Source organism: Anomaloglossus baeobatrachus, chromosome 2 (assembly GCF_048569485.1).
Source record: "Anomaloglossus baeobatrachus isolate aAnoBae1 chromosome 2, aAnoBae1.hap1, whole genome shotgun sequence".
Taxonomy (NCBI): domain Eukaryota; kingdom Metazoa; phylum Chordata; class Amphibia; order Anura; family Aromobatidae; genus Anomaloglossus; species Anomaloglossus baeobatrachus.
Genome location: NC_134354.1, coordinates 364,387,200 through 364,400,318, shown reverse-complemented (window position 1 = coordinate 364,400,318; position 13,119 = coordinate 364,387,200). Strand labels below are relative to the sequence as shown.

At 40.3% G+C, this 13,119-nt stretch overlaps 1 protein-coding gene across 10 annotated transcripts in view; it reads right to left on the bottom strand.

Moving 5' to 3' along the window:
- DLGAP3 (DLG associated protein 3) overlaps positions 1–13,119 on the bottom strand; it is an 827,688-nt gene that overhangs the window by 294,915 nt on the left and 519,654 nt on the right. For 6 of the 10 annotated variants that reach the window (XM_075336009.1, XM_075336007.1, XM_075336006.1 and 3 more), the window contains 2 exons: positions 6,938–7,143; positions 4,327–4,438 (listed from right to left, as the gene is read on the bottom strand). The exons of 2 other annotated variants lie outside the window; for them this stretch is intronic. In XM_075336009.1, coding sequence (XP_075192124.1) covers positions 4,327–4,438; positions 6,938–7,143 — 318 coding nt within the window. The remainder of the gene's footprint in view (positions 1–4,326; positions 4,439–6,937; positions 7,144–13,119) is intronic. 2 more of the 10 variants (XM_075336010.1, XM_075336013.1) reach the window with 1 other exon arrangement.

The window sequence follows — 13,119 nt, the reverse complement described above, 5'->3', positions numbered from 1 at the left end:
TTCACACTTCCAGGCTGATCTACAGTCCAAATGTCACAATGCCAAGTTAATTCCGAATGTGTAAACCTGCTAAATCTGCAGGGGGTTGAATACTACTTGTAGGCACTGTATATATATATATATATATATATATATATATATATAAAAGATATTTAAATATAGATATGTATGTACACTGCATAAAAATATAATCGCAACACTTGTTTTTCCTCCCATTCTTCATGAACTGAACTCAAAGATCTGAGACATTTTCTATGTACACACAAGGCCATTTTCTCTCAAATATTGTACAAAATTTTTTATAAATCTGTGATTGTGACTACTTTTACTTTTGCGAGATAATCCATCCACCTCACTGGTGTGGCATATTTCACGACGTTTATTCAATTGTTTACATAAATAAGAAAAAAAACAGCATGTGTTCTGCTCTATTTTAGATAACCAGACAAGGTAAAGTAGGTAGCTGGGGGCTGGTATTATCAGACTGGAAACACCCATTTTTATTGTGCACTTCTCAGTCTAAAAATAGCAGCACACAGTCACCCCAGAAGTGGCGCATCCATTAGATATGCCAATTCTGGTGCTTTGCCCTGCTCTTCCCGAGTGTCCTGGTGTGGTGGCAATTGGGGTAATACTTTTAGGGTTGATGTCAGCTGTAAATTGCTCTGGTGTGGTGGAAATCGGGTTAATACTTTTGGGGTTTATGTCAACTGTCTGCTTTACCTTAGCTAGTTATCAAAATAGGGAAAACCCCAGGCCGTTTTTTTGGAGGGCAATTGCACCCATTTTGCTTTGTTTTACAGCCCCTAGCCCTTACTACGACCATTTTACAGAACAGAAGTTTGGTTCCCCAACAGACAACGGCTTTATTTTTAAAATGAATCTGTCACCAAGTTTTTGCCACCTAATCTAACAGCAGCATAATGTGGAGACCCTGATTCCAGCGATGTATCACTGTTTAATCAGCCAGAGATCATGTACTCAATCCCATTCATGAGCACTTCAGCTTTCTGTGTACCCAGCAGATGGGCAGAAGACTGGTAATCAGTGGTGTGGTGGGATTATGTACAGCTCATCATTGATATTTTTGCTAGCTCTACAGGAGGTCAAATACTACTATGTCATGGCAAATTGTGACCACGCTGCAAGTCATACCCATTTGCCAAGTCTATCAATTGTGGCAGGAAGAGATGTCAAACAGGGGGTGACAGTGAGGGACATTTAGCAAATGGCCGAAACTGCAGGAGACTATCCTCTGCATCCGAGACATTTGTGAGCAGAGATGAGCAGATTGCTTCACTGGACTCCGGTACAGCATCCAGGTCAGTGGTAGCCCTTGGCTGGTCCGGAGGCTGTGAATCTCTTACTTTCCGGTGTCCTCGGTGTGGCTTTGAATATCCAAGGCTTGTGCAATGTCATCTGTGCATCCTGCTCATCTCTAGTTGAGACCTATGGATTTATGGTTTGTTTGGTCATTCATATTTCTAGCAGCCAGAACGTTCTTATTTTTTTATAAGCGTTACTATATGACATATTGCTTTTTTGTGTCTGTAAGGCCTCTTTTACACGTCCGTGAAAAACCACGCACGTTTTTCATGGACGTGTCAGAGGAGCGTTTTGCCCTGCGTGACCCGTGATTATGGGCTACGTGTGTTCTCCGTGTGTTATCCGTGATAACACACGGAGAACGGGAACTTTCTGCTCACCTGTCCCTGGCGTCGCTGTCCGTGGTGCTGATCTTCGGTCTCCATCCCTGCAGACTCCCCGCTGCTGCTGCTTCTGGCCGCAGTGAAGTGAATATGCAATGAGCATAATGAGCGGCCGTCGGCAGCAAGTGACAGCAGCGGCAGAGACAGGAGGGCAGGAGAAGGTGAGTACTGTTTTTTTTTTTTTCTCACAGACACATGTCTTCTCTCCGGTGCGTGTCACACGGAACACATCCATGTGGTCCGTGTGTGTTATGTGTGACACGTTTGCGTTCCGTGTGACACCCGTGATGCCGGAGAGAAAATGGACATGTCGGCGTGAGAAACACATGGACACACGTAAGTATGGAATCGACACATGTTCTGTGCACAAATACTTACGTGTGTCCTAAACCATAGGAATACCTAGGTTTACGTGTATACGTGTCTCCGGCCTCCGGTACGTGAGAAAATTGCCAAACACGTACCGGAGACACGTGCGGGTGAAGGGGGCCTCAGGCCATGTTCACACATTTAAATAATGTGTGTTTTGTTTGTTTTTTTCTGCAGTTTTCTGCACAAAACTACTAAATGAAACCCTCCTCTGATTATTGCATTTTTGTTGCATTTTTTATGCTTTTTCTCCCTTATTTGATGTATTTTTGGTGCACATGAAGCTGTTTTAATGTTTTTTATAGTGCAGAAAAGCTTTTATTTTGCACTTAAAAAAGTAATTGCAGTTTTTTACATAAATTGTTGTAAGCTCCACTTAAAAACTACGAAAGAAAAAAAAGCACCAAAACTGCATAGTTTAGCGGCGTCTTTAGAAGCACAGTGGGTGACGTTTTCATGAAATCATATGTTTTGGGGTTTTTTTTCTCTATAGGCATCTATGTGGAGGCTGCACTAAACATAGGTAAAAGAAAAAAAAATGTTATAAACAGAATCAAACTTATTCTGTTGTTTTTTTTAAATAGCATTTAAAACATGGCTTCACATGGCTGCACCAAAACGGCATCAAATAAGGGGGAAAACGCATTTAAGAAACAGCAAAAACGCCATAATCAGAGAAAATTGTTATTGTCTTGTGGTACGGACACCTGGAGAAAACGTGCATAAAAATCACAGATTCTATACTACATGCTTTATAGCATTACTTTTGTAATATTTTTTATGGATTTAAAAATAATCAAAAGTAATAACGCCATGTTTTTCAACCATTTTCCAATTACCATAAATAATCTGATTGCTGTGTTGTTGCAATTACAGGGACACCAATATGACCATATTATTTGCTGATTAGTGATCTTTATTTATTTATTTATTTTAAAAGTACATTGGAAGCTATATGCTAGTGAAACCATACCCTTAGTCATAACATATCATTTACATCTGACTACAGATCATCTTTATCTTAAATGATATAGATATTACTGATGTTTCCTTTTATTATTTTTACACAAATGCATGTATTATGGATTAATACTACTATTTCAAAAGGGTTTAATAAAAATAAATATGAGACTCCATGGCCTCTACAACCTCTATATGTCGCAATACTCTACAGACTGCACAAAAAGTTAACCATCAATGAGCTTGTCTGCCAGAAGGGTGATGTAACCCTTATCTCTTTTCTCCTGAACAATCTTTTACGCTGATTTATGAATCAAGCTACAAAAAGTAGTTTTCTTTTTGTTTTTTACTTTATTGAACATATTTGTTGTTTTTAATTACTTTATTTTTAGCTGTTGCTATTATTTTAAGCTCCCCAAAACATTAGAAACAATAAATTTCTATTTAATATGCTACATTTGTCATCTGAAAGTGGAGTTGTATAGGAGCCCTAGTTAGATATTCCATGTTAGCTGTCTCAATACATAATTTGGAGTCACCGGTATTTCTTGCAGGTCTACACAGCAGGGTCACATGACTGGCCTTCCAGCAATGATATATTCACCAGGAACTACTCATTGCTTGAGATGAGTGATGTGTATATTATAACAGAAGGTAGATGGGTAAAAGCCTTTAAGCCAAAAATGATTTTTAAAAATATATTCCTCCAATGTATTTTTTAACTTTCAGGAATACAAAGACAAAGAAAAATACACAGCACCTCATTTAATCCTCTCAATGTAGGGAAAATAAGACACTATTTCTCCCCAGCAACATCCTATCAAAAGGAACTGTAAAAAGTAAAACACTTATTATTATGCAGAATCTTAATCAAATATTAAAAATTCCATCTATGTAAGGAGCAATTAAAAAAAATGTGGAAAAAAATGATTATACAAAAATGTACACCAAAAATAGTTTAAAAGAAACACAAAGTAGTTTTGTGAAATATTTTCCAAATTCTTTGCAGTTGTCTGTGGAGAGTTTTCTCACAATAGCTATACATCATGGCCTCCAGCCAATTCCGCCAATTCCGCAACATACGCATTCTTATGAAATGGATTGATCCTTATACAGCCATTTGATGCAATCATTCAAGGCTTAGTGATTCAAACCTTGCAATCCATCCAAACAGCAGCCAGGCTTGTAAGAAAATGCAGAACGCAAGCAAAGTTGGGTGGTCATGCATCCCACCGGCATTCCATCCATGACCAGGCATCATTCCAGTACATGCAGTTCTAATACTTACCTGACCCGAGATGGAGAGACCATATCCATGTCCCTTGGGATGAATTTTAGGTGGAGTGCAGCAGCTGGGACAGTTACAGAGACATGAGTCAGAATATCGCTTACATGGAAACCTAGTGAAGAGTGGTGAGAAAAGGAGCTAATACGGGGAAAAAGGATCATATTTGGTAGATATATTAATCATATAAACAAGTACACATCATTATTAAAAGAAAGAATCCCTAGAGAAAACTGGAGAAAAGTGCAGTGTCTAATATTTGAACGCTTTAGTACAGAACTGGTTCCTAAGTACTTGCCAGGTAGACCATAATGTCTAACCAAGAATTATACATAAGGTTAGTCTAGATGACATACAATATACTAGTTGTGCAGTTCTAAAGCATATATTCAATATTAAATCATGGTAAAAATCTATAGTGAGAATGCTGAACTTAGATTTGTGTAAAGCCACAATAAAATAGATTGGATTACAATGATCAGGGAAATACAGTCTAGATGCATGTGGCCTAGAGGAGACATTTTGAATGTTTTTCAATATTAATGTAACCATTTTCCCAAAATTACTTTCTACTTAAGAGAGCTGCAAAATCAGTTTGGGTTGTAGCATAAGGTTGAGCTAGAGTAGTACATTCAACCTGCACAGGGAATATTTGATGTCTAGTAGTTATTCAAAGCTAAAGGCTTCTGAATAAACATATAGGAATAATGCATCACTAATCGAATCATTGCTGAGACTATGTGAATTCTGAATACTAAGAATAACAGACAAAAATTACTGTAGTCTCAATAGATCTACGGAAATAGGAGATCTCTTAAACTGTGATGGGCATATGTATTTGATGACCTATCCACAAGAGCAGATCGGTAGGTCTTGTCCAACAACTGGTTCCAACACGAACCAACATCAGCTGTTTTATGTCTGGCGGCCAGATGTAAACACTTTGACTGGAGCTGCATTTCCATTTAAAATATACAAAAGAACCACAGTTGTGCCGCAGTAGATGGCATTGGCAGTCAGCAGCCGCTATACAGTGGGTACGGAAAGTATTCAGACCCCTTTAAATTTTTCACTCTTTGTTTCATTGCAGCTATTTGGTAAATTCAAAAGAGTTCATTTTTTTGTCATTAATGTAAATTCTGCACCCATCTTGACAGAAGCAAACCCAGAAAGGTATGTAGAGATGCATTAGGGAGATGGGAAATAGTTCCACAAAGTCAACTATCACTGCAGCCCTCCACCAGTTGTGCCTTTATGGCAGAGTGGTCGGACGGAAGCCACTCCTAAGTGCACAACATATGGAAGCCCACTTAGAGATTGCAAACAAAAACACACGAAGGACTCCCAGACTATGGGAAATAAGATTCTCTAGTCTGATGAGACGAAGATAGAACTTTTAGGTTGGGTAATAATTCGAAGTGGTATGTGTAGAGAAAACCAGGCACTGCTCATCACCTACCCAATACAATCCCAACAGTGTACATGGTGGTGGCAGCATCATGCTATGGTGGTGTTTTTCAGCTGCAGGGACAGGACGACTGGTTGTATGTAATTGAAGGAAAGATGAATGCAGCCAAGTACAGACATATCCTTGAAGAAAACCTCTTCCAGAGTGCTTTGGACCTCAGACTTGGCCGAAGGTTTACCTTCCAACAAGACAATAAACCCTAAGCACACAGCTAAAATAACAAAGGAGTGTATTCAGAACAACTGTGACCATTCTAGAGAGAGCCCTGACCTAATCCTAATTGAGCATCTCTGCAGAGACCTGAAAATGGCTGTCCACCAACGTTCACCATCCAATCTGACGGAACTGGAGAGGATCTGCAAGGAAGAATGGCAGAAGATCCACAAATCCAGGTGTGAAAAAAACTTGTTGCATCATTCCCAAGAAGACTCATGGCTGTACCAGCTCAAAAGCGTGCTTCTACTCAGTACTGAGCAAAGGGTTTGAATACTTATGACCATGTGATATTTCAGTTTTTCTTGTTTAAAAAAAATTGCAAAAATTTCTACATTTGTTTTTATTCTGTAAAGATGGGGTGCAGAGTGCACATTAATGAGAAAAAAAAATCAACTTTTTTGAATTTACCAAATGACTGTAATGAAACAAAGAGTGAAAAATTGAAAGGGGTCTGACTACTTTCCGTACCCACTGTAAACTGGATGGAGCTCTACTGAAAGAGTTGGCATCCGGCTGTCACTGGAGCAGAAAACTGTTGATCGGTGGGAACTTTGGTATCAGCACTCCACCAATCTGCAGTTGATGACCTATCTCATAGAAATGTCATTAAATACCAATGCCTGGTCAATCTCTTTAAACTTCACTCCAAAAAGCAGAATCGATATCTGAGGAGGATACATTTAATAGGACACAAACCCACTATTGTGGAGTACAGATGAAGCAAATCTTTACATAGCACAGTTGCTTATTGAAAAAATGTCAGTCTAAAAATGTGGCATTATTTTACTGCCCCTTACGCCTTATTCAGTTTGATATACAGATGGCTGTAAGGGACATATTTTACGTGTCCCTATAATATTCTAAGTAATCCATTCCAATAGTATAAATATATAATGATTGTGTAAGAATGGCCTAAAGAAAGTTTCATACTTGTTTCTGGGATGGTCAACGCTTGAAGACCTTCGGTATTTCTCCCGTCGGGTGGCACCTTTTGGTGACATTTTGGTGCTGGTGTCAGAGTCCCCGCTGTCATCATCCCCCATGGCTTTGATGTAGCTGCCGCTCCTCATCCTTCTGCATGGTATTTCTCCTTCTTTCCCAGGAGCCGGATATCCCCCCCATTCATCTGGTGGAACCTATAAAAATATAAACAATGCACATTTGCACAGCAAGTCGCTGAATACTCTAATTCTATATACATTCAATTTTAATTTATTTATATATGAGATAACTCTAAATCAAATCAATATTTTGTGTGACCACCCTTTGTCTTCAAACGACCAGCAAAGCATCAATTCTTCTAGACATAGTCAGTTCTTGAGGAACTCATCAGAGTTCTTTGAAAAAATCTTGTAAAACTAATCACAGATCTTCTGTGGATGTAGGCTTTTTCCCATCCATCTGTTTCTGTAAGCCCACACAGACTCCATGATGCTGAGATCAGGGCTCTTTGATAGTCATATGATTGTTTCAAGAAGTTCTTCTTCTTCCTTACCCTGAAGATACCGTAGTTCTAATGATATTGGTTATTGCTTGTATGTTTAGAGTCGTTGTCCTGCTGCAGAATAAATTTGAAGCCAATTAGATAACTTCCTGATGGTATTTCATATTGGTTAATTATCTGCCTGTATTTTCCAGCATTGAGGATGCTAAAAAGTGGGCAATGTTGAGGACCACAGATACAGTTTTTAGCCAAGGAAACCTGCAATGCAGCAGATGAAAGACACATTTACTTATCTTCGAAATATGAAAATGTCTACCAGTGAGACAAACTACACCAATCTACTGTTCAATGTTATCTGTCCAGAATTGGTCTTCATAGATGAATTATGGCTAAAAAAACCATTCATTTGAAATCGGAACAAAGTAAAGTGACTAAAAAATGGACAATGTTGATGACCGCAGATGCAGTTCGCAGTCAAGGAAACTTGCAACGCAGCAGATGAAAGACACATTTACTTATCTTCAAAATATGAATATGTCTACCAGTGAGAACAAGCTACACCCATCTACTGTTCTAAGACGTCTGTCCAGTCTTCATGGAAGAATTATGGTCAAAAACCATTTATTTGTCATGGGAACAAAGTAAAGTGACTCAATTATGAATGAAAACATAGGAGATGGTATGCATAAAAATGAAGCAGGTACTCTCTTCTAATCAGTCAAATTTTAAAATTATTGACCTTAACAAAAGGCAGTTTGTTTGTCAAAGGGTGGTAAAGCAATACAATAAAGAGTGTCTGCATGCAACAGGGAAGCATGGTGGAGGTTATTTGCAAGTGTGGAGCTGCATTTCTGCAAATGGAGTTAGGGATTTGTTCATAATTAATGGTGTACCTGATGCTGAGAAATACAAGCAAATATTTATCCATTATGCAATATCATAAGGAGGGGTCTGATTGCCTTCAAATTTATTGTACAGCAGGACAATGACCTCCAACATACAGCCAATGTCATTAAAAACTATCTTCATAGGATAGGAGAACAAGAAGTGTCAGAAGTGATGACATAGCTCTTACAGAGACATTAATGAGTCTAAAAGCACATTATGATAAAGAAGGATTTGCTCAAGCTGGCATCAACAGAAAATCTGTGGTTAGTTCTCCAACAACCTCCCTGCCAAGTTCTATTAAAACCTGTGTGCAAATGTACCTAGAAGATACACAGTCAATGTAATTAAGAACAAGCAGTCCAGAAAGTCATGATATGGCTCCAGAGAGCCTTGATCTCAACATTGAGTCTGTCAGGGATTACATGAAGAGACTGGATGATTTTTGCAGGCCTACAGCCACAGAAGATCTGCAATTAGTCTTCCAAGGTGTGTGGAACAATCTGCCCACTGAGTTCATTCAGAAACTGTGTTTAAAAAGAACTTGTCATGTGATAAAAATGCCTGCAGATATGGGGTTAATCTGCAGGTTAATACAGTTCTGAATCTTCCCAGCCAGCACTCATACTTAGAGCACTGCTGCCAGGAGGAAATTAACTTTGTTCCTCCAGGCAGCATTCACCTTACAGTCATAGGGGTGGCCCCAGCTTGGGTTCAGTAACTGCTCGGTGTATAGCCAGCGACAGCTGTAACCGTGCCCCCAACACTGACTGACAGTCAACTATTGGTCTCAGGGGTGGTGTCGCTGCAGGTTCAGTCACCACTCAGTATATAGTCAGTGGCAGGTTTAACTGTGCCCAGCACTAACTGACAGCTGACACGTAACATTAGTGGTGCCGCTGCGTTTTCAGTCACCACTCAGTGTATAGTGAGTGGTGGCTGTAATCGAGCCACCAGCACTGACTGACAGTCGGGTCTAATGCTGTGCTGGCTGTCAGTCAGTGTCAGGGGCGCGATTACAGCTGACACTCACAAAACGCTAAGCGGTGGCTGAACCTGCTCTAGCATAATGCCTATGACTGGAAGCCGAAAGCTGCTGGGAAGAATAAAGTTAATTTCCTCCTGGCAGTGGGGCTCTAAGTGCAGTCACCAGGCACATTCAGAACGCTATTAACCTCCAGATTAACCCCATATCTGCAGATTAATAGTGATTTTTCATATGAAAGGTTTCCTTTAATGATGATTTGAAGGCAAATGGTGGTCACACCAAAAATTAATTTGATTTAGATTTCTCCTTTGTTCACTTGTTTTGTATTTTAATCATTGAGAAATATGAACTAATAAAACATCTAGTTTTTAAAGCATTCTTACTTTGCTGCATTTTTTTCACACCCTCAAAAGTCTTTTCCACATCTAGTTTATTACTAAAATGGTAGCCTAAAGTTGACAAGGCTGCTGTTACAAAACCTTAATTCAACATAGAGCCTAATTTTCTGTTAAAGCTCACACATGAGTAACTGCAACAATGATAGTAGGGTCCACTATTCAGCCAAATATAAAATCATTCAGTATTGACTTAATCCATTTATTTAAAATATCAAATCATGACATGGTTTATCTTATCAATTGCCTTCAATGTTCAGTAAATTATGCTATGTTGGTTATTCCAACTGCAAATAAAAGCTTCACAAATAAGTAAAATTCAACTAATGCATAACACATAACATGTGGCTTGTGCAACAAAGTTTTTTCGTTTTCAACATGCAGGTACAACCAGTATGCTATAAATAATCGGCATAGAAAGGGTTATCAAATCTCCATGAGACAAATGGTATGAGTTTTAGCTGATATTTGGTATTTCTAGTTTTTGCACTCCCCCCACCTATTAAGCACAAAAGAAAAAAGGACTTGGCGTGCACAGAAATGATATAAATAGTCAGGACCACAACCTCAAATACTGCATATAAAAGTTATCTTTATTATAAGATCAGATAAAAGACAGGTTGGATTATCATTATTACAATTCAGTACAAAACATTATGTATAGGGATCATAGAAAAGAATGAGGACAAGGATAAGTAGCGCATTAACCCAATCATGGAAAGGGGCTGGTCATTGCATCACAAATGGGACATCAACATAACTCACTTAAAATTAGAGCGATGTCCCATGGGGAGGGCAGGATAGACTAGGTGGTTCGGATGGGCCAGGTATGGAGTTACATTCATCCATATAGGTGGGAACTCCGTATATCAGATCATAAATCCAAAGTAATGGGCCGACCAAAAACAAAGGGGTATAAATGGAGTATATTTTAAATACATCCCACAAGCCTAGTCACACTTACCAATATATCAAATTATGCCAGCCATGCTAATAATAGAGCCCTGTCCAGCAATACATCTCTGCTAACTGCTGTCATTAAGATGATCGTTGGAGTGGTTGATTACGCAGGTGCGCATGCGCTCATCCACTCCTTCGTTACTTCTATGACGTGACGATGTCCTGTGCGCGCGCTTTCATTTTCTCCCTCCCTGCGCCCGCTCCCGATGGCCTCCGTAACGCTGACAACTTATGTCATCGCTGGAGGGCCGGAAGTGATGCGGGCGGGGGCGGAGACATGAATACGTGCACCGTTACCTGGACATGAGTGACATTTCGGCTCACCTATTAGCCGGAGAGCCGGAAATGATGTGGACGTGGGCGGGTCGATGTACTTTTGCATTGTAATCTGAGCTTGATTGATAGTCCCATTTACCTATCAGCTCTGGTGATTTGATTTAAAAGCCTCACCTGGTTAGGCACTCCTCACTGGCATTTTTTTCCTTTACACACCCCCCTATGAAGCTTTAGGCGAGACGCGTAGAGGCACACGACTCTGCGATCTGGCTGGCATAATTTGATATATTGGTAAGTGTGACTAGGCTTGTGGGATGTTTTTAAAATATACTCCATTTATACCCCTTTGTTTTTGGTGGGCCCATTACTTTGGATTTATGATCTGATATACGGAGTTCCCACCTATATGGATGAGTGTAACTCCATTCCTGGCCCATCCGAACCACCTAGTCTATCCTGCCCTCCCCATGGGACATCGCTCTAATTTTAAGTGAGTTATGTTGATGTCCCATTTGTGATGTAATGACCAGCCCCTTTCCATGATTGGGTTAATGCGCTACTTATCCTTGTCCTCATTCTTTTCTATGATCCCTATACATAATGTTTTGTACTGAATTGTAATAATGATAATCCAACCTGTCTTTTATCTGATCTTATAATAAAGATAACTTTTATATGCAGTATTTGAGGTTGTGGTCCTGACTATTTATATAATTTCTGTGCACGCCAAGTCCTTTTTTCTTTTGTGCTTAATAAACTGTATCCTAAGGACGTGCCTTGTGCGGTCATATGATTGCCGCATATATGATTCCAAACTTGCGATTCTGTTTATTTATGACTCCCCCCACCTATGTTGGTGAGCTTATTTAATTAGAATGCTCATATATAGTGATAGGCAGACTCGTAGGTACCCCGGATTGATGGGTCCAACTGGGTTTAAAAAAAAACAAAAAACGGTTCAGGTTCAGAATTGATCCTGGATATCTGCTCGGATGCCTGTCACCACCAGGTCTTTGGGGACCTGAATCAGGATAGGGGGATAGGGGGATTAGAGCAGGTGCTTTATATTGACCAGTTGCTACGTGGCTCTAAAGACCGCTTTACACGCTGTGATCTCGCTAGCGAGATCGCTAGCGTGCGTACCCGCCCCCATCGTTTGTGCATCACGGGCAAATCGCTGCCGGTGGCGCAAAAAATCGCGCAGACCCGTCACACATACTTACCTGCCTAGCGACGTCGCTGTGACCGGCGAACCACCTCCTTTCTAAGGGGGCGGTTTGTTCGGCGTCACAGTGACGTCACTAAGCGGCCGCCCAAAAGAAGCCGAGGGGCGGAGATGAGCGGGACATAACATCCTGCCCACCTCCTTCCTTCCTCATTGCCGGCGGCTGCAGGTAAGGAGATGTTCGTTGTTCCTGCAGTGTCACACATAGCGATGTGTGCTGCTGCAGGAACGAAGAACAACATCGTACCTGCAGCAGTAACGATAATTGAGAATAGGGGGGCATTTCACTGATTAGCGATTTTGCACGTTTTTGCGACAATTCAAAATCGCTTATAGGTGTCACACGCAACGACATCGCTAACGCGGCCTGATGTGCGTCACAAATTCTGTGACCCCAACGACATCGCTTTAGCGATGTCGTAGCGTGTAAAGCGGCCTTAACGCTACTTCTGCTCATTGTCCTTCATGCATATGCAATGTTTCCCCTGCCCATCTGCAGTCACCACTGCACCAGATATTAGCACCAAATTTGCACCTCCTTGCAGAAAACCATGCTGAAATGACGTCAAATCTCTTTTTTTGCATTTTTTTGGCCAAGAGATGTAGATTTGGTGCTGAACGTTTTACACCCTATTCCTCCACTCAATCTACACCTGGCAAAAAATCTCATCACTATTGCATCAAAACTGAAAGGTGTATTGATGCGTTTTTTTTGCAGGTGAGGTCACTCAGTTCAATGAGGTCACCTGAGGTCAGGTTACCTGCGCTCATTCTCTGTCAGAAGCTCACAGTGGGCAGTCATTTTCTATGCCTGAGCATTGTGCCTTCAGTAATGTAGCAGAGCTGGAATCATCATAGGACCTCGTGCTGATTACATCAGATCTGGGTGTTTTGGGGGTTAATAAAGGGGTGAAAGAGGGGTTTTTTTGTATTTTACTT